This window comes from Pimephales promelas, chromosome 5 (genome assembly GCF_988280905.1).
Source record: "Pimephales promelas chromosome 5, fPimPro1.hap1.1, whole genome shotgun sequence".
NCBI classification, from domain to species: Eukaryota; Metazoa; Chordata; class Actinopteri; order Cypriniformes; family Leuciscidae; genus Pimephales; species Pimephales promelas.
This window is the reverse complement of record NC_142773.1, coordinates 37266744-37289622: the sequence shown is the minus strand read 5'-3', so window position 1 is coordinate 37289622 and position 22879 is coordinate 37266744. Positions and strand designations below refer to the sequence as shown.

The 22879-nt window shown below is 35.6% G+C and overlaps 1 protein-coding gene across 3 annotated transcripts; it reads left to right on the top strand.

Annotated features, from left to right (window-relative positions):
• Window positions 1-6901: 6901 nt before the first annotated feature.
• Window positions 6902-22633, top strand: vps4b (vacuolar protein sorting 4 homolog B). Of its 3 annotated transcripts, XM_039676847.2 has the most exons (14): window positions 6902-7044; window positions 8036-8147; window positions 8229-8329; window positions 9061-9120; window positions 12664-12775; window positions 13794-13941; window positions 15521-15582; window positions 15769-15888; window positions 16459-16615; window positions 16997-17145; window positions 17568-17649; window positions 19374-19593; window positions 20384-20524; window positions 21393-22633. In XM_039676847.2, the coding sequence occupies exons 1-14, from the start codon at window positions 7024-7026 to the stop codon at window positions 21492-21494; spliced, it is 1587 nt and encodes a 528-aa protein (XP_039532781.1). In that variant the 5' UTR covers window positions 6902-7023; the 3' UTR covers window positions 21495-22633. The 3 variants fall into 3 exon arrangements, with proteins under 3 accessions (XP_039532781.1, XP_039532782.1, XP_039532783.1); XM_039676848.2 differs by lacking the exon at window positions 9061-9120; XM_039676849.2 differs by lacking the exons at window positions 6902-7044; window positions 8036-8147; window positions 8229-8329; window positions 9061-9120 and adding an exon at window positions 11808-12065.
• The last annotated feature ends 246 nt before the right edge of the window (window positions 22634-22879 follow it).

Here is a 22879-nt window from a genome sequence, read left to right as displayed (position 1 = left end):
TTAATTCTTGTTCTAGATATTTATTTATTTAATGCTTTATTTTAATTGGTAAACTAACATATCTTAGTATTTTTTATGCCCAACTATTACTTTAAAGGTGCTAACTTTAGCCTGCTTGCATTGAAAGCATTCGATCCCACCCACAGCACCGACCAGAAGCGAGACAATCAGAGACGACGTTATTGGATTACATCATGTGTCGTTTACGGTGAGAAAACGTTATAGTACAGTGAGTAACAGTACGATACAATAATGTAAACATCTGTTTGCCTGCGGCATGCCACTCTGTCTGCACAGTGTACGTGAACGCGCTGGTGATGATGTATGATGTCTGCGTGAACGCTGCTGGCAGTTCGGTGGTATGCAAACACACATTAACTGACAGGGAACACGTTATCATTTTATTTCGTGCAATTATTGAACGAACATTTTATGGTCATAAACCTTCCACGGATGATATCATAAAAATAAATGTAGACCACTTAACATTTATTGCTATCAGGATATGAGTAGACTTCCAGCATAACAAACAAAAATCCAGCAATTTTCTGTAATTATTTCTTTAATTAATGACAGCATCCTTTAAACTTGCATGAGACTCCACAAGTTTGTGCAAAACCTGATGATCCATGCATGATGATCCATGCATGATTTGAAAATGCTCCAGAGAAGAAAGGAAATCTATTTTTTGTTCAAAGGAGTTCACACGCTCAATGTCACAAATTAGTGACCTAGATAGTGTAGATAGATATAACCTTGATCATTTCTTCTTCATTTAACTTGTCTTTGCTTTCAAAACCCCAAAACAAATTCCACAAGGGGAAGAAAGAATCATTTGAATCAATTAATCAAATTTTGAATGCAGGAAAAAGAAAGTCACACCTTCTGCAATAATAATTGACGACATATCACTCCAAAGTTTGTTACAACAAAAATGGAGGACTCTTTATGATATTTAACAACCCTAAAAGGAAGCTTGCTGGCTGACAGTGTTTTGGAAACTCTCCAGCACTTCAGCACAAACAAAAGGAAAACCCATGCTGAGACTCTATGCTTTGAGAGGTCACTTTTGAGAGAGACTTTTAGACTGTGACTGTGATGGACTCAAAGCAAGCTGTCCAGGAAATCTTATATCTCTTCACAGCTCAATATGACTATGGTCACTGTAATTGAGCCCAGAAGCTTTATTCATGTTTAATTGTGCTATAGACATGTCCTGAGCAAGTTTTGTCCAATGAGTATGTGCTAAATGTCTTAAAATAGAAAGGTTCAATTTCAGGCTTTTGCTGGGCATCTAAAAGAGGTTCAGCGTTTGAAACTCTGTGTGGCAGGGATTGTTGTTTAGCTGAAGGATGACTTTGACTTCTGATGTCTATAGTGGGCCTGGAGGAAGTTTTCCTCAAGTGCCTGTCTGTTTTGGCTCAGTTCTTGGTGCCCTAAATCCTCCTGACCAGCTTCCGAATTGCGATGTGACAGGGACACTATAGCCAAGTGGTCGTCCGGGAAGAATCTATTTGCTCACGATTGGAGAATTATTCAGTGCTACTTTGACAAACGCCATATGGGCTGTCTTCCGCATGATTTATTTCAAATGAACAGTTCAGATGAGTCTGAATTATTATGTAAATTAGGTTAACATTTTCAATTATTATTTTGAAAGAGAGTCAAATTGAATGTCACCTGCTCAAATGCCATATAGCTCAAAGCTCAGCTTCAGCTTGGGGTTTTGTGATTTGCGTAGAGGAGTCTGGGGCTGTATTTTGAAATTTTGAATACACACTCAAAAAATATAAGAAATGTCCCCTTTTCAGGATAATGTATTTTAAAGATGGTTTTGTAAAAATCTAGGTAAGTTTTACAGATCTTCATTGGAAAGTGTTTAAACAATAGTTTTTATGCTTGTTTAATGAACCATAAACAATTATTGCACATGCACCTGTGGAGCAGTCCTTAAAGGGACACTCCACTTTTTTTGGAACTAGGCTCAATTTACAACTCCCCCAGAGTTAAACTGTTGGGTTTTACCGTTTTCGAATTAAGAGTCAAGCAGGGCTGATTATTAAAGTGGTTCATCATGCCCACATTATCATCTCTGTTTCTAGCAAGTTGATGCCTACAGGGGAACATGAGACAAGAGGATTAGATGTCAAGTTATAGTTATAAGTAAATATAAGACTTTGATTCAAAAGTCATATTAAAATAAAGTTCCATTAAAGTAAAGTATGTTTGCCATAGTTTTTGAGTAAAAAGGATTAAAGACAATTTTATCTTATTAGTGGTTACATGTTGAAGTTTTTTTTGTACAATTTTATAATCATATTTTTGGCCTAAAATGACCAGAAGAATAACCTTTCTTGAGAGTTGATTAGAAGATTGTAGGTGGTGTGGTGATGGCGCAGTGGATAAGACACATGCCTTTGGTGTGAGAGACCCAGGTTCGAATCCACTGCGAGACACCAATGTGTCCCTGACCAAGACACTTAACCCCTAGTTGCTCCAGAGGCGTGCGACCTCTGACATATATAGCAATTCGCTTTGGATAAAAGTGTCACCTAAATGAATAAATATAAATGTACTCTCGGTTCGGTGGACGAAAAGAGTATTCGATGTAAAAATGAATTCTGTGAAAGGTTATTCTGAAAATTGATCTAGCCTATCTATATATTTATGATTGATTAATTATCCATGTATAAAATGTATTCCTTTTTGGGTGATTTGTAGTAGAATATGTAGGCAACAATTGATCATAACCAGTATGATTAGTTATAAATTATATATTTCCTTTTTTGAGCTAATTCGCTGCAGCACTGATAGTGAAAATGTTCAATACATACTATATTGATACGTTATATAGGCTACTACTACTTTAGGTCCTGCAAAGCATCTCATCCTCATGGACTGATTTGCCAGCTCCCGCTGTGAGCTGTTCCTCCATTCTTCCACCAAGGCATTTGCAAGTTCTTGAACACATCTGTGGGGGGACTCATGGTTACACATGGTTTGGCCAAAGGACGATCAGCTGTCCTTCCTGTCTTACTGTAGCAATGTCTTATGTATCATGACATTACAGTTTATTGCTCTGTTCACATCTGCAGTTCTCATGTCTCCTGCAGCAGGACTGTGGTAGTTCACAAATGTGATCAGTACCCTGGCCATCTTTCTCCTGGTTTTTCGATATTTTGAAGAATACCAGTAACCAGACAGTTTCTGGTCCCATTGACTTCCATAGCAGGAAAAAATATGTATACTATGGAAGTCAATGAGACCAGAAACTGGTTACTGATATTCTTCTAAATATCGGAAAATCGGCTGGTAGAGTTGCAGCAAATTAAACAGCACACTACGCATACAGAACACCTGCAACACACTGAGCACTGGATTCTCATTCTTCTGTTTCTACTTGGACTACTCAAACTCCTCTTCAAACAACTGTACCTTTCACACTGAAACAATAAAGATTGAAAATGAATAGAATTGACAGTTTCCACTTCATTTCCCCTCTAATCTATTTGAAGGTTTGACAGCAGCAGATTTATTCATTGCTAGCGGATAGTCGGTGGCAGCAAAGCAGAAAATTGTCCTCCTCGTCCCTCAACGTGAGTCATAGCAGCTTCCTCATCCAGATGATGTGACCGCAAATCTTTTATAACAAGGTTACATGGTCAAGAGAGCTTAAACTCAAAGTGCTCTCATGATCTATTCTGTGGAGATTATTGGATTAACCCATTCATTTCCCTTTCTGACAATAAAGGTACCTTAAAATCAATCAGTCAGTCAACTCGCTTGTTAAATCATGACGTACTGTAAGAATACTGTTTTGGGTACAAATTGCTAATCCTTTTAATTGAGAACACTATTTAAACAGCTGTTTATTAGCACTATTTATACAACATACATTTAATCTATAAGCTTGACATAACTCATTGAGTAGCCTACACAGTCTCTTGGCTGACAGACACCAATATTTTTACAATTCAGTGAAATAGGTAAAACAGTAAATCTGTTTTACTGTATACGCCTGCCCATACCATAACTCCACCGCCACCATAGGCCACACGATCCACAACGTTGACATCAGCAATCTGCTCACCCACACAAAACCATACACGCTATCTGCCATCTTCCCTGTACAGTGAAAACCGGGATTCATCCGTGAAGAGAACACCACTGAAGTCAGTAACGACAACAAACTGCAGTCAGTTCGAGACCCCGATGAGGACAGATGGATGCAGATGAGCTTCCCTGATACGGTTTCTGACAGTTTTTGCAGAAATTGTTTGGTTATACAAACCGATTGTGGCTGCAGCTGTCCGGATGGCTGGTCTCAGATGATCTTGGAGGTGAAGATGCTGCACTCTCAGAAAAAAAGGTACAAAAGCTGTCACTTGGACTGTACCTTTTTAAAAGGTACACTTTTGTACCCAAAGGCTGCATATTGGTATCTTTCTGGTACATATTAGCACCTAAAATGTACATATTAGGGCCTGAAATGTACATATTAGCACCTAAATGGACATATTAGCACCTAAAATGGACACATTACCACCTGAAATGTACATATTAGCTCATGAAATGGACATAGCACCTAAAATGTACATATTAGCACCTAAAAATGTACATATTAACACTTAAAATGTACACATTAATACCTAAAATGTACATATTACCACCTAAAATGTTCACATTAGGGCCTAAAATGTACATATTGGCACCTAAAATGTACATATTAACACCTTAAAATGTACATATTACCACCTAAAATGTACATATTACGGCCTAAAATCACCTGAAATGTACTTATTAGCACCTAAAATGGACAAAAGTTTACTTTTTAAAAAGGTACAGCCCCAGTGACAACTTTTGTACCTTTTTTTCTGAGAGTGTGGATGTGGAGGCCTTGGGCTGGTGTGGTTACACGTGTTCTGTTCGATGTAATGCCAAATTCTCTGAAATACCTTTGGAGACAGCTTATGGTAGAGAAATGGACATTTAATTCACGGGCAACAACTCTGGTGGACATTCCTGCAGTCAGTATGAACGAATGTGTTTGGGATGAAACCAGTGGTAGAAGACTTTGTGCTGGGTGGAACCAACAGTGATGAAGAAGAGTTGGAGTTGGGCGGAGATCAGCAGTGATGAAGAAGGCATATTGATCAACCAATGAACACAAGCTAGCAACCATGACAACCGAAGAAAAACAAGGAAAATAGTGAGATACAAAATGAAATTAAAACCACTACTGACCGTTACAGACTTGACCCTGTGGAGGTCTGTGCGTTCCTCTGGACAACAAACAGCTGGACAGACACTGGCTGGAGGATAAACCATGTGACAGGAACCCTGCGGCTCTAGTGCCAAATCATGCAGATGAGCTGATGCTTCCTGACCTGAAAGAGCCAAAACGTTCGTACTGCAGACGTTCCATCATCTCCTCAAAGTCTGTTCAGATCCTGCTCCTGGAGGCTCCAGAGTTTAGCTCCAACCCCAAATAATCACACTAGAACCTGCTAACCAAGGTCTTACCAAAGTCACTTGACATCATCACGTGATTTACATCACGCCTGCTAACGCTGCAGTATGCAGGGAAGGAGACAAGAGGCCATTTTTCTTAATGGAGGAGAGGCTGAATAAACTGCTTTTGTGAGGAAAAAGCTTCATCAGCTAACCTAATCATCAATATGTTTGCTCCTAAACATTTTTTATTTATTTATATAATTTACAACCCAAAAAAGTGATTGACTGTTGAATTCTGAACGAAATGGGGTCAAGGCTGTAATGTGATTGGTTATCAAAGCTCACATGTGGAATCTTAGGTTCACAGCCAGATGCCTAAGTGCAAGATGCTTTGTTTCCATTATGTCTGTTCACATTTATCTGTTATATGTTGTGTTAAATACTCTGCATAGTTTTACAAGTCATCTTGGGCAAGTGCCATTGCAGGACTGTGCTGTAGCCACTGTAAAGATGTCCCACATTTCCCGCCTTAGAGGACTTGATATTAAATTCTGTTTAGTTATATGTCTGTGACAGTCATTTTTTTTCTTCTTGTAGAAATGTGTGAGTTGTGTCATTTTAACACAGACCACTCTTTCAACCATAAACAAAATGGCTTCTTAAAATCCATTTACTGAATCCCTCCCTGAATAACATCCAAGCTTTAAGAACTTTCTTTGTTTCAACACAAACTGATTATGAGGTGATTGTGAGTTGGGTCTATAAGTTTCGTTTTCAGTTGACTTTCTGTTTTGGAAAGTTAGTTTCAATTTTTCATCAGCTTATCAACAGTGGCACCTATTGGCCAGAATGTACATCTATCCTTTAATTTTCAGTTGTATCAACAGCATGGCTGAAACCAGTCCCAGACTAAAATGTAAATTGCATATTTGAGATGTTTTAACTGAAAGCAAATTGCACTTACATATCTTAAAAGTGATATTGTTTTGTCTCAAGATGCACACCATAATGTTTTTTTATTAAGGCATGTTTATAAAAGCTATGTAGATATTTGGCTTAATCTAAACCCTGTCTATAAAAAGGCCTAAATTATCTAAACTTACTAAATTAATTTCAAATATTGCAAAACTTTTTATTGCCCTTTGACTATTATGATACACATATTTTGGTGTTTATATGTTGAAATAAAATATATTTTCAATTTATACAACTATAAATAAATATAATATAACAAATATTTGAGTATCTGTTTCACCAGTTGTATTAATCAACAGATAAACAAACTAAGCAAACAACATTCATTCTAGTATGAACCATAGGGTATGAACTAGCAAACAAATCAGTTTTTTTAGCTATAATGATATTCAGATTTTGATATAATGATGTTAATGATATAATGATAATGAGTTTAAGAAATGTAGAGGGCGCTGTTTCTCGTGTTGTCCCTCAATCGTTATCATGCCTGATCTATGAGTCGAGTGGGTGTCAACAAACTCGATACAGTCAAAAACCCGACAAACTACCGAAACTTAGCAGTGACCGATTGGACACACAACAAATCAGCGTGACATGGAGCCTACAAATTTACAGGTAAATATACCTGTTCAGAAATCATCAATAAATGTGATGGCAATGTGAATTCATCAAGTGTTATGATTTGTAATGCCGTAATCATTTTCTTCGTAAAAGTCTAGAAACCACTTTCTCATTCACCACTCTCGCAACCATGTTCATTGTTTAAGAATAAAGTTGAAGTTGGAGTAATTTAAGATATCTTTGAGTACGCAGTTCAACTTAAAGACAGTGGATGTGTTTCAAAACCTAGTGAGTTGCCTGTTTAGACAGCAAGTAACGTTAACTATTAGTAGTTTCGAAAGCTCATAGGATGCCTTCAAATGCTGGCAAAGGCAGACAGGCACCTAGGCAGCTTTATATTTTTTGAGCGGCGACCATACTAACTCTGGATATTATTGACATATCGAGATATCAGGAACAATTTTGCTGTTTGATCGTGACGATTACATGAAAAGCATTTTCAAAACGCCAGTCATCCCCGAAATTAAACATTTATAAAGAGCTGGTTGCCATATTCACTGGTGAATTTAACAGCATTTTCGTGTGTTTTCATTATTTTCATCTAGTAAATCATTACACGGACACATTTATTAATATGATATTCAATATAATGATGCCAAAAGCCATTTGACATTTATGTCTTGAGATTTTTAAATAAATAATAATCTGAATCTCTATAAGAATCATAATAATATGAATTCATTATTATTCACTTATGTGCCTTATCAGATTCATTATAATTTTAATACCGATTAAAGTTAAGTGTCACTGATACATTTGTACTTCTAGTCACAAATCACTTCATATTATTGATTGACTCGACACAACCATGCTAGTTACATAATTGTTATATAGCATTCATATTTAAATATTAAACTACATGCTGTGTAGTGATGCTTTATCTATGTACTCACTTTAAAATCTCTGCATAGTGTCTTAAGATGTACAGATCTCCAAAATGTCTTAAATGTTAATATAAGCAAATTGCACATGCTTCATTTCACAGAAAGCTATAGCTGTAGCCAACAAAGCTTCAAAGGAGGACCAGGATGGAAATTATGAGGAGGCTGTTAAATCTTATCAACATGCAGTGAAATATTTTCTGCATGTAGTAAAACGTGAGTGCAAAATATATAGAGTTTACAAAGCTGTCTTGTCATTTTCTTGCAAATTTAACCCTTTGTTTTCCATACATTCAGGTGAACCACAGGGTAAGGAGGGGAATCAGAAGATCAGAGATAAGTGTAAGCAGTATCTTGACAGAGCAGAAGAGCTTCAAGTCTATCTTGATAACAAAGAGGTTACTATCAATTTATCACAGTCTCTTTGTGTATTTATGAATATGTCCAAGCAGTCCCACTTTATTGTGTGACAACTTAGAAATTCTGAAGACATGATCATTTAGAAAGGTGTGCTGTTTCCTTGTTATGTACAGTCTTGATAAACTGCCTGTCTCCTGTTTAATAACAAATACTAGACACTAACACATCTTTGGTCACTAATATTACTTTGGTCAAATAGTAAAAAACACATTTTGACTAACAATTTAACAGAACACCAACAGTGCATTGAAGCATGGTGGCAGCATCATTCTGTATCATGGACTGAAAAACATGCAGTGGGAAAATTAAGCTAAGTAAATAAAATGCTGAAGGGAAAACGATATGTGGTCTGCAAAACCACTGGACACACTAAAGTAGTTTAAAATCAAATGGAACATTTTAAACATGGCCTAATGGCAGTGTGGTATAAGGGTCCAACTAGCAACATTTGCTTTTCTCATTTACTGTTCCTGGAAGCCAAAATGTAGTGGGATTAGAGATCACTGTATATTAAATGTATTATATTATTATTTTTTAAATATTTGAATTTGACGTTGCTTTGATGGGGTTGTGAACTGCTTTAACCTTTGACCTCAGTCTCTAATATTTTTTTGTTTTACTGAAAGAAAGCAGGATCCATATTCTCTGTGAACTGAAATGGTCTGCAAATGAAATTATGTGATTTTTTTGTGTGATGTTTGTGTGTTAGAAAGATAAACAGCAGGCGACTCAGGACATAGCCCTGGGGGTCTCCGGTAGTGATGAGCAGGTAGGAGTCTTACTTTGTATCCTGACCGGAGTCTGTTGCTTAGACAGTGACGCATTACATGCTTTTTCACCGTGGGGTATTTTTGTTGCTTTAGTTTATTTTCAGAGTGTTGGCTTTTTGTTTAGGTCTGGTTCTTTTGCAAGTAAAAAGTTTAGTCTTTGTCATCCTAATTACCCACCAGATCTGACAGCATTATCATAGATTATAACAGATATTGAAACTCAGCCATTGGTCTAGGTTGTGAGTTTCTAGTAATCCTGAAGACTTTGATTATTAGCTTGCTCCGGTGTGTTTGATCAGGGTTGGAGCTAAACTCTGAAGGACAGCAGCCCTCCAGGACTCAGTTTGAGACACCCTAATTTAGAGAAAGAATGGCAGCGGGAGTCTCTGAGGACACATCTGTGCAACCGAATCAGTTACACAGGAACAAGGTGACGGCCAAAGAAGTTTCGACAGTTAAAGGGATACTCCACTTTTTTTGGAAATAGGCTCATTTTACATCTCCCCAGAGTTGAACAGTTGAGTTTCACCGTTTTCGAATCAATTCAGCCGATTTTCTGATATTTAGAAGAATATCGGTAACCAGACAGTTTCTGGTCTCATTGACTTCCAGAGTATATTTTTTTCTACTATGGAAGTCAATGAGACCAGAACCTGTCTGTTTACCGATATTCTTCTAAATATCCGAAAATCGTCTGAATGGATTTGAGAACGGTAAAGCCCAACTGTTTAACTCTGGGGGAGTGGTAAAATGAGCCTATTTCCAAAAAAAAAGTGGAGTATCCCTTTAAGGCTCGAACATTTGAACAACACACAAGGCGTTTCTGAATGGTTGGTTAACACAATGTCACTTTGAGCCATTTTTGTATGTACTGGCAGGGTAGAGTAGTGAGATATGAACGCTGTGTGTTTACTGCTGTATAGGTTAGTTCGTTGACAGATTGATGTTACAGGTCATCAACAACTTTTTTTCGCGATTTGCAAAGATTAATATAAAGGTTAATTAAACTTTACACTCACTTCTTCTGGAGGTGCAGCAGGGACATGAATAGTTGCCACCGATTCTTTTTTCAGGAGCAGCTTCTTAGCAAATCCAGCCTTATACTGACCCTCGTTTATAAAGCGGTCTGGTGAGAAATGATTTGTGCAAACATGAAAGCATTAACGTTGCTTCGAAAACAAAACTCAGCCATGGCGTCTTCAGCGGTTGGGATTTAGGAGCATCATATTGACTGCTGTGTTCATTATTACACCCAAGACTAGAACACCACAATCGCTTAGACACCATTCGGCTCCAGCGTATCAACAATGATGGACTATGATGAGAGAATGGCTCGCTCAGGCCGGGGTGTGTTGAAACGCTGCTGTCAATCAACAATCATGGGAGGGGCGTCCGATTTAGTGACGTCATAAAATCGAACGGCTCGATTTGAGGCAGGGTAAAACATATAAGGAGATTAAAACCAAAACACTGGATGGATTTTTATCATCATTATATGATGGTTGTGTACAGGCACTGCCAACACACATTTCAGTACAATCAACTTGTAAAATGACCCCTTTAAGAAATTGCATATTAAGAAATTATAAAGGGTCTACTTTGATTTTATGTTTATTATAAGGCAGTGGATCACTTACACTTTTTATACTTTCATCATTTTGTATATCCATTGTCTTGTTATACTACATTCTATTTGTTGTCTGTTCCATAACTTGTTGTTTGCTGCGGTGACTTTTTGTAATATGTCACAACATAATTCTAAAAGAAATAAGCATAGCCTACAATATTCATATTATTACTAGCCTGTCATATTGCAATATAATATCTGGCAATGTGTAAGCAAGGTTATGACTCATGATGGTAGGTGACCTTTCAGTTTGACAATAGCAACACTTGTTTAAAGCTCAGTTAGCTTGCTGATGACTTCAGTCTTTTGGTAGCTATCACTATAGTAACACACTAGCCTTTCTGTGTAGCTGTGAATGCTCAGATTTCTAGGATTAATACAGAAGCCAATATAATAATAGTAATGAGACTGAAGTTAGTTATCACACTTCTCAGAGTGGGCTGGGAAATATAGTTTACATTAACCACTATACGGGATATGTTGTCACATCGTAACTGGTTAACTGGTCATTAGTCTGTTATAGTCTAGAGAGCAAATGTGTCCAATCAGTTGAGGGAAAAAATGCCTGAGGCATAATTAATTAGAATTAATGTAATGTAAAAAATGTGTTTTTTGGCAAACATTACATTATTAAATTGGATTAAAAATAATATCTTCTGTTCAGATGTTTGAAAATTTGACACAATTAAAATTAGTCATTTTGGTTTTATTGCGTTCACTTATATACCTAATAGATATTAGAAGAAGAAAAAAGCCCATAGATTATAGATTCCCTAGTCTCAGTCTCCCCAATAAATTGTTATCAAGTAACTGTAATCATTGTAAATTCAATAGTACAATCAAATGGTTGATGATGATTTGTACACAATCTGATATAGGCTTCAGGCAGTTACACTTTCTCATGTTTGGGTGGCATCAGCTTGAGAGAATCCTTTTGTTTTTACCCACAATAACAACAACTTCTATTACGTAAGAATTACTCCTTTATTTTTGTGTTCCTGAAACCAATAACCATAGGCATTTTTCCGTGTCGCGCCAAAGAGGCTTGTCTTACACCTATGACGCATGACATTTTTGGAACACGTGAGCGACGAGGCGGAAGTGACATTCGACATTTTAATGCGGAAGTTGTTTTTCCTCTGTTGTTCAACGATCCCAAAACTAATCACTAAAAAAAAACATATATTTACAGTCCCTTTTGTTTGTTTGTTAAATCGTGTTTGTGACAGTTAATATAACACTGTCTTTATATTTCCGAAACACGTCGTACGTTCTTGATCTTTTTCAGTCACTATCATGGCTACCAACAACTTACAGGTAAGTTAGCAAACAAATTAGCTCATACGTTTTCAACTGACTGCAAAAGTGTTAACTTACGGATTTAATTACGGTCAATACTAAGTTGTGAGCGATTTCTAAATTCATACGTTTGAATGCAATGATTTTGTAGTAAACATGGAGAAATTATCGCTCATCTCTTATTAGAACCCAACCCATCATGTTTGATCTTTTACTTGTTCAATTTATACACTAACAAACATGTTATGGTAGTAATCAGGCTGAATTAATTGTACGTGAGATTATAAATGATATTTTGATCGTTAATAAGTCAGGTTAAGATCAGATGAGCTTAACTATACGGTTGGGTTTGACCATTGATTGTGTCTTGTGTGAAGTTTAGATCTAAATTAGTTCTGTATTTATGAATACGCCTATTCATTTTAGGCTCATTGTTGTGGTGAACTCCTAAGCATATAGAGGACTGATCCTTCATTTCAGTTGGTTTGAGAATGAGGGTTTGCTGAAGTGTCTAATTTATTTGCATGTACATAACTATGATTGTAATCCACCATACAGTCAATGTTAAGACAATAAAACTGCATTAACTAACAATAATATGATATTTACCCCTCAGAAAGCTATAGATCTGGCCAGTAGGGCATCTCAGGAGGATAAGGCCGAAAACTATGGAGAGGCCCTGCGTTTATATGAGAGTGCTGTTCATTATTTCCTACATGTTGTCAAATGTAAGTATGCATCAGAAATTTGTGTAGATCATCCATCAAGAAGAATGATTTTCGCTAAGGACAAACTATATTATTCCTGTCATATTATTTGTTTTTATCCAGACTGTAATAGTTTGATTGTTGCTTAATAGTTACACATTCTAATTTATATAATTTAGTATGTTAAAGGAGTAGTTCAATTTTTTTTAAAAAACTTTTGCTGATAATTTACTCACCCCCATGTCATCCAAGATGTCCATGTCATTCTTTATTCAGTCAAAAAGAAGTTAAGGTTTTTGAAGAAAACATTCCAGGATTTTTCTCCATATAATGCACTTCACTGGGTACCAAATGGTTCAAGGTCCAAAAGACAGTTTCAGTGCAAACTCCAAACTGTTCAAATGGTTTTAAACTATTCCAGATGTTGAATAAGGGTCTTATCAGGCGAAACGATCGCTCATTAAAAAAATAAATAAAAAAGTTTAAGTTTTATAAGCTCAAATGCTCGCCTTGCTCTGTTCTGTGTTGCGTGTTCGTGACTCTCCTGTTCAAACTCTCTTTTGTTTCATTTGGTTCATTCAACGAACGAAATGAACGAATTGACTTTAAAAGATTAGTTCATTTTGATGAACGAGTTCGAACAGGAGAGTCACAAACGCGCATCACTGAACAGAGAAAGACAACCATTTGAGCTTATAAAACTTAAACTTTTTTTTTTTTTTAAATGAGCGATCTTTTCTCTTGATAAGACCCTTATTCATTGTTTAAAGCTCTTTGAAGCTGCACTGAAACTGTTTTGTGGACCTTAAACCGTTTGGTTCCCATTGAAGTCCATTATATATAATAATCCTGGAATGTTTTCATCAAAAAACTTAATTTCTTTTCGGCTGAAGAAAGAAAGACGTGGATATCTTGGATGACATGGATGATGGAGGTTTTTTTAAATGTGAACTACTCCTTTAAGCAGAATACATCACAATAGGGAAGGCTTTTAATGTCTTTAACTCGTTTTTTTATTTTATAATTATTTTTTACAAAGATGAAGCACATGGTGATAAGGCCAAACAAAGTATCCGGGCCAAATGTGCCGAATATTTAGACCGGGCTGAAAAGCTGAAAGAGTTCTTGAAGAAGAAAGACAAAGCCCCTTCGAAACCAGTGAAGGAGTCCCAGTCCAGTGACAAAGGGTGGGTGTGACTGAATAAATACAGAAACTTATTTGCATACATTTGAAATGTGTGCTCGATTTCTGTGAATTGGCTAAATATCAAAATGACAAAAATTAGACTATTGTTTCTGTGCACAATAACATAACAGTCTGATATAGTCTGAACAATAACAGTCTGAATGCCCTACTTAAAAATGCATATAATCTGATATGCATATAATCTGATCCATTCAGATAACCCATATTTATTTAAAATAGTAGTTTTGCATATCCCTAACTGCTATTGTGTGTTCACGTCAATACAAAGATATGTTAGCAGCTACTGAGCCACATTTATCACACCTAACATTCAAATTTGTCATAGATTTTTTATTTTGTAATACATGATTTCACATTGAGTCTCCAAATTCATGTAGAAATAACATCAATATTTTATTCTATTTAGAAAATATTTATTAGGGCTGTAAAAAAGATTGTTTTAACGCACACGTCTAAAAGCAGTCTAATAAAACTGCTTCTGTGTATCATGTTGATCAAAAAACAAAAGTAAAATAGAAAATCCCTCACTGCTCTCAACTTAAAAAAACTTTAGTAGCTTTAAAAATGTATCTATATTTAATTTAAACTGAATTGTTATAACTTTATTTAATTTATGGATATTTCTTAGATATAAGATCAAATATTTAAAATATATTGTCTTTGTTGTTTCTACATTGATTTGGAGATTAAATGTGAAATTGTCGATATAAAAATATATTAAAAACTTTAAATGTTAGTTGCGATTAATTACAGAGAAATGTGCAATTAATTAGTACATTTTAATCGATTGTCAGCACTAATATTTAGTAAAAAGATGGCATTGAACAAAGAAAAATACTATGAATGAAGGCTAATATAACAGACAGCAAAACCGCTATTGATGTCTCTATTAAATGGAAGTTGTCTTGTATTTTAATAAATAAGGTTGCAATCACATTTTTTTCTCACCATTCTCGGTTCCAATTTTATACCACAACATATTAAAACTATTTGCCTAACTAATATACATTTCAAACATTTAAAAAAACAAGTAAACAATCAGTAATACAATAATAATAAATAAACAAACTACCAGCGATAGCACAAATAAATCCAATAGAAAAAATATAATGAACAGTAATGAAATAAAAAAAAATTTGTAGGTTCAGGTAATAAATACTGAAATTACAGAAAAACTTAAAAATTGTAATGAAATATTAAATAACATTGCATGGTCTTCAATGTATGAATTAAATAATGATTATTTGAATTAAAGTAACTAAATTTAGCAAGAGCATTTTCTTTTTTTCTTTTGTAACATTAATGAGACGAACAGAAGCAGGTTTATTAGGCTGCGGTCACTTTAAGACCTGACGCACATGGCGTGGACCTGACGCACATCCCATCTTCTCACAACTCTTTACATTCAAAACTGCATTTACAAGAGTCCTCGTAAACAATTTCTGTGTGTTTTTTTTTTGTGTGTCATATTAAGTGTAATAAGAAAAGAGAGATCTCATACCCATAGTGTCTGTAAAGCGGCTTTTTGCGCGCATTTCACATTGTGTATTTAACCCTAGGAATGAGAGCGATGGAGAAGGAGATGACCCAGAGAAAAAGAAATTTCAGAATCAACTCTCAGGTTAGTTATTCCCCATTCAGACAATTTCTTCTAAATACTACGAATTTTATTTTTCACGTTCACAAGTAAAAACTAAGCAAAAACAGTCATTTTTTGTTAATACATTTGATGTTTCTTCATTTTAAATTCCAACAAATCTTTGTTAAAACGTATTGACTGATTCAAAGACTGTTTCTTCTGTCACAGGAGCCATTGTCATGGAGAAACCGAACATTAAATGGAATGATGTCGCCGGGTTGGAGGGCGCCAAAGAAGCTTTGAAAGAAGCCGTCATTCTGCCAATCAAATTCCCACATCTCTTCACAGGCAAGTGGCTTTTTCCTGTCTGGATTAAGAATATAAAGGAATGGGTTAATGCTTTCATGTAACACTCTGAAAGTTTTAAGTATTTAACATTCATCGATGCCTGTTTACACCTGGTATTAAGATCTGTTTCGGTTGATCGGATCACATTTATACGAGGGAAACACAATCCTGTTTACACCTGGTGTCTTTTTTTTGTCTACTTTTAACCACTTCTGTCCTGATTTCTTCCAGGGGAGGGTCTGTGGGTGGGTAAACGCATGAGTTTTTCCCAAATCTTTCGATCTAACGGATGAAATAAGCTCACACAATTTACATATGAACACGACCGTGTTCATAAAAAACGTTTTAGACCCCGTTTACACCTGTGTTTAGCGTTGTCCACTTGTGATCCGATCGACCAAAACGCATCTATCTTAATACCAGGTAAACAGGGCCTAAGTGTCTGTCTTGTGCTTTGCTCAGTAGTTTGAACCTTGTGTAAAGGGATAATTGATGGTTGTGGGTGTATCCAAAACTACAACTATAGCAATACTTCATGACGGATAATGATACAGGTTGTTTCTGTCTCAGGTAAAAGAACTCCATGGAGGGGTATCCTTCTGTTCGGGCCTCCGGGAACAGGCAAATCTTACCTGGCCAAAGCCGTAGCGACAGAAGCCAACAATTCCACCTTCTTCTCTATTTCCTCCTCGGACCTGGTATCCAAATGGCTGGGAGAGAGTGAAAAGTGAGTCTTGTGAGGAATGGTGATGGTTACCTTTAGCTAAGAGTCTGGGAGTTTGCTAGAAAGTGAACATCTGAAATATGTTTAATATATTTGTAATAATAAGCTGTTTGTAAAGTGATATGCCATAAAAAATGAATCATCATTTTAAAGTGGCTATTACATTTTTTTGTCAACATATGCCATTTAAAATAATGGATAAAAAATGAAGTGCCTTTCAATGTGGATAATTAGTTCGTATGGCTGTACATTCAGTATAATTTTAGGGAATGATACAGAATATTGGAAATATCTACATTTCTGATTGTTGAAGTTGCTTGTCACCTGATTAAATTGTTAAAATGGTGTCACGTGATGTCTAAACGTGTCCTTTTATCCACATAGGCTGGTGAAGAACTTGTTCACGTTGGCCCGAGAGCACAAGCCCTCTATTATCTTCATAGATGAGATCGATTCACTCTGCGGCTCCAGGAGCGAGAATGAAAGTGAAGCAGCTCGCAGAATCAAAACGGAGTTTCTGGTTCAGATGCAAGGTGAGAATATGTTTTGACCGTCTGTTACAGGGATGTCAAATCCTGCTTTTGAAGAGTTTACTTCCAATCCTAATAAAACATGAAATGAATGAGTAAAAGAAATGAAATGTATGAGTAAATGGCTTGTTTGTCTGAAACGGTCTGAATCAGCAGTGATGATGTACAATCACCTTATCAAAATCACTTTCATTTTTGTCTCTAGGATGTGTTTTTCAGATAGAATTGTATTTGAATGTATTAATAAAACAGATATACTGTATGTATTATACATCAATTTTTATCAATTCATATAATTTTGAATGGAAAGAATATTTTGTTGAATTTTTGTTAAATTCCCTTTTGTCATATTTAAGATTTAATCACTTTTAAATAAGTGATTAAAGAAGGTTTCATAATACTAATCCAAATCCATGACTTTATAGGTGTTGGTACTGACAATGAAGGGATCCTGGTACTGGGAGCCACAAATATCCCATGGACGTTGGATTCTGCCATCAGAAGACGGTAATAATTTGTGTCCATGAGTGACTGAATTACCATGATGAAAACTGAAAGAGATCAGTCAGAGAGGAGTGAATGAGTCTATTAGTTAAAGATTATCTCATTAAACTCTGTGCCAGTGCGACGCGTCATGTGTTGATGACATCACTCGAGTCACATCACCAAGGAACAGGTTTTTCAGGTCTTGTAGATTGTTAATGAGCCAGAAACCATGAATCAGTATGAATCATGTGGAATGTTATTATGAAAGATGTACAGGTATTTTATTTATGTAGCCTGACTTTGTCATACTCGTATTCTAGTCAGAGAATGCTCATTTGCATTTAAAGGGCCAGACACAAAACAGTGCATTTTTGCAAATCCTAAAAAAGTGACAACTATAACCTGCTATATAAAAATATCTGTGGGGTATTTTGTGCTAAAACTTCACACACACACTCTGGGGACATCAGAGATTTATTTTACATCTTGTGAAAATGGCATTTTTCCACCCCTTTAAACTTTTGCCGAATCCAATGGAAAGGACGGCTAACGCATCTTTCCGATCGACAAATGCCTTGATTGCAGTTCTCTGTTCGTAAATTTAATGCGCTGTCGATTTCTTCTAAAACAGACGGATAGCGGAATCTATACATCTCAATTCTCCGTCTTTGAGGGAAACCAGTTAAGCGCTCTTTGATAACGCAATGATTACATAAATATAGATCATCTGTACATCATTGTATAAAACCCGCCCTGGCAATTTGTTTGGCCCTACGATTTCTGAAGCGATCATAATTACTCCTCAATGGATCGAGTCCAGACCGAATTGGTTCAGACTGGCATCCAGGCTATTATTTATGTGGAATATTTTGAAATCATGGATGTTTGAAATTGTGTATGGGTTGGGGTCAGATAATATTTTTTTATTTTTTTTTAAAGAAATGAATACTTAATTAAATTTATATTTAGCAAGGATGCGTTAAATTGATAAAAAGTGACGACAAAGAAATCTTTCCAAGTAATTCTATTTCAAATTAATGCTTTTTATTCCTCAAAGAATTGTGAAAACCATTGAAAATAATAAGACATGTTTCTTAAGCAATAAATCATCATATTAGAATGATTTCTGAAGGATCATGTGACACTGAAGACTGGAGTAATGATGATGAAAATTCAGCTTTGACATCACAGCAATAAATTACATTTTAAAATATAATAAAATAGAAATGTTGTGTTTTTTTTTTTACTGTATTTTCGAAATCTAATAGTCAGCTTTGATGAACATAAGGGAAGTCTTTTAAAAAATCTTGCCAACCTCAAACTTTTGAACTGTAGTGTGTATATATATATATATATATAAACCTAGACGTAGGTAGTGATGTATAAGCTATGATTTCCTAAACCTTTGTGCTTTTTCATATGTTTGATTTGTTGGTAACACTTTATTTTACAGTGGCCTTGTTACTTATATTACATGTTCTTACTGTAGTAATAATAATAGCAAGTTTTGCATAATTACATGTAGCTAACACACTAAACCAAACCCTATAGCAAATACATTTGAATTAATATTACTGAGTACTTAAATGGGACGCCTTAATAAAGTGTGAATGATTTGTTTTAAAAATTTGTTTTGACGATTGTTTTAAAATGTAATAGTAACAACAATGAATGAGTGTCAATGTCCATCTAGCACTTTTAACTGCAAGTGTTTGATCATTGTTCATCTTTGTTGTTGTGTTTAGATTTGAGAAACGTATCTACATCCCTCTGCCTGAAGAGCACGCTCGCGGGTTCATGTTCAAGCTAAATCTGGGCAGCACGCCTAACTGTCTCACCGAATCAGACTTTATGACTCTGGGCAAGAAGACGGATGGTTACTCTGGTGCTGACATCAGCGTCATCGTCAGAGATGCTCTCATGCAGCCCGTCAGGAAGGTTCAGTCTGCCACTCACTTTAAACGGGTGAGTCCTGCCAGACACCATCACAATGGATTAAAAGAAAACTTGTGAAATGTGTCATATTAAAGGGATACTCCAATTTTTTTTGGAAATAGGCTCAATTTACAACTCCCCCAGAGTTAAACTGTTGAGTTTTACCGTTTTTGAATCCATTCAGCCGATCTCCGGTTCTGCCGCTACCACTTTTAGCATAGCTTAGCATATATCATTGAAGTGGACAAGACCATTAGCATTTCTCAAAAAAAAAAAAAAAAAAAGTTTTGATATTTTCACCTATTATTTAAACTAACTTGACTCTTCTGTAGTTACATCGTACACTAAGACCGACGGAAAATGTCAAGTTGGACTATTTTTAGATGCTGTGTCATATCATTACGCCTGCTGCACTCATGGTACGGCAGTAAAGTTTCTTGATTATTACGCGGGAATTAGAGTATAGTTCCTAGCCATATCAGCCTAGAAAACGCAACTTTACATTTTGTGTCGGTCTTAATTCATGATGTAACTACAGAAGAGTCAAGTATTAAATAGGAAAAATATCGAAACTCTTTGGTCATATTTTTTTTTTGAGAAATGCTAATGGTCTTGTCCTCTTCAATGATGCATGCTAAGCTATGCTAAAAGTGGTACCGCCAGAACTGGAGATCGGCTGAATGGATTCAAAAGTGGTAAAACTCAACAGTTTAACTCTGGGGGGAGTTGTAAAATGAGCCTAAAAGTGGAATATCCCTTTAATTAATTGAAAATTAATTACCCTCCATTTCTAACTGAAACCATTTTTTTGTTTCATAAGGTACGAGGACCATCAAGAGATGATCCAAATGTCTTAGTGGATGACCTCCTAACCCCTTGCTCCCCAGGTGATCCACAGGCTATAGAAATGACTTGGATGGACGTTCCTGGAGAGAAACTTTTGGAGCCAATTGTTTCCATGGTAAGCATGTTTTTAGTTCTCTTTTTCCCCCCTTACATCATCAGTACACATTAATTGTGATTATTGGTGGTTATAAGAAAAAGTTATGCTGTGCTGCAAATTTCCAGTGTCAAGCTACAAAAGCAGCATGCATTAAATTGAGCATCTTTAAAATGTCAGTAAAGTCCTTTATATTGTTACAAAATATGTCTATTTCAAATAAATTCTATTCATTGAACTTACTGTTCATAAATGAATCCTGGAAAAAATGTATCACTGTTTCCACAAAAATGAGAAGCAGCACAACTGTTTTCAACATTGAAAATAATAAATGTTTCTTGAGCATCAAATCATCATATTATTATCTTGAGCATCAAATCATCTTATCATAGTAAAAAAATAGACAAATTATTTTAATTATTTAATTAATAATAATAATAATATAATAAGAGAATGTACATCCAATTCCAGTACATTAACCCTTATGTATTATATTATTATTATGATTAAATATGACTGTTTTTACTGTATTTTTGATCAAATAAATGCAGACTTCATTCAAAAACATAAAAAAATCTAACTAAGCCCAATCTTTCCAAACAAAACTATATAACAAATATACAGTATACACTACCAAATGGTAGTTTTTATATGTGTGTATATTGACTATTATGCAGTATCTTTTAATGGTTGGACCAAACAGAATAATAGTATTTATATACAAATATTCTAATAGAAATAATAGTAGTATTTATTAAAAAAAAGTTCAAGTAAAAAAAATAAGAAGGTAGTGATACAATGAATTTTATTTGATTAAAAACTAACTTGTGTAGATTTGCAAGAATGTTATGTTGCTTTAATCATCGTTCTACTCTGCCCGTGCCCACAGTCGGACATGCTGAGGTCCCTCACCAACACAAAGCCCACCGTCAACGAGCAGGATCTGGAGAAGCTGAAAAAGTTCACAGAGGACTTTGGACAGGAGGGCTGAACAGAGCCGGTGTCCTGAAACCAAAGCAAACAGAATGTGATTGTAATGTCTTATCTCTTGCCCTTCACACGCCCCTCTCCTTTCGTACCCATGCTCTTCCTCTGTCCGACGGACCCCCTCAGCTCAGGCTAAATGCTAGATGTAATTTGAAATGTGCATCTTTTCAAGCCCACCTCAGTTGTTTTTAATGGCGGCTCTGCCTGCAAGGCTGCCATCAGTACCTTGTGACCATCATGCACCTTTCATCTTTAATTACTGTATGTCTATGATTAACAGTCAGAAGGGCCTACAACAAATGGCCTGTAAAACAATTAGCAAATGTAATGAGTTGTTGCGTATACCCAGTGACTAATCGTTTGAAGAAATACTAATGTAACTCTTGTTTACAGTCGCATAAGTCTGTATGGACAATAATTAAGCTCCATGGCGCATGAAGACTTTTCAGCCCCATCTTAAAATGTTTTTGCTGGCTGTGCTTTGTAGAAGAACCATTTAAAGTGGCTCTTGTTTGTTGCTGCAAAGACATCTTTTTAAGGGTGCTGGTTGTGAGAGTGGTCTTTTTTCCCTTCTCGTTTCAGAAAGTCACCACATTGAGATCCCCATTTAACAATTCAGGCACTATTTACAAATACTACACATGTTTTTGTCTCCATGTACAGCATTACTTTCAGTATATTACTGTAAAACGTGAGATTTCTTCACTGAGTTATGAGTTACATTATATGTTCTGGGGCCAGCGTTGGACGTTTGTAAATTCACTTGCTGAGGCTCAGCACACGATGTGCCTTTTTTGCATTTGCCTCTTGTCTCTCTGTCTGTCTCTCTCAATCTACATACACAGATTCACACATATTGATGGATATATACCTGTTTTTATAGGCAGACTGTTTGGGAATGATTCAATGATATTTGCACATTTCATTTAAAACTTTACAACTATATATCAATCTATATACAGCTCCTATGCATTTATAGGGTGTTTGGTTTGCCATTTAAAAATACCTATAAGACAATGTATTAGAATATCTAGTATAGAAATGTTTGGTTTGTTTTAAGGATAAGGCCTGTTAGACAGTTTAAAGGGGGTTGTCTTGTTCATTTTATTATTCACATGTAAATAAAGGTTGAAATGGAAATAACTTGGCTTTTGTCGTTGAAATAACAGTCAATCAAGATGATAGTAGTCTCTTTTTTGACAGAAATTTGGCTTATAAGTCTTTAAATGTCTTTATAATGCTTTTAAAAAAAAACATTTCAAGACTATTTTACAAGTGATTGTCATTGACGGTTTATGAAAAGGATGTTGTTATATTCTTTAAAATGCTTTAAAAAACATTTCAAGACTATTTTACATTAATTAAGGTGACAGTTATTGACAGTTTATG

What these genes read in the sequence shown, in the direction of transcription:
- vps4b (XM_039676847.2), top strand. Translation starts at nt 7,024, where the DNA reads ATGGAGCCTACAAATTTACAG. An exon ending in CTGCCACTCACTTTAAACGG is followed by an intron (nt 19,594 to 20,383) that starts GTGAGTCCTGCC and finishes TTGTTTCATAAG; the next exon opens with GTACGAGGACCATCAAGAGA. An exon ending in TGGAGCCAATTGTTTCCATG is followed by an intron (nt 20,525 to 21,392) that starts GTAAGCATGTTT and finishes CCGTGCCCACAG; the next exon opens with TCGGACATGCTGAGGTCCCT.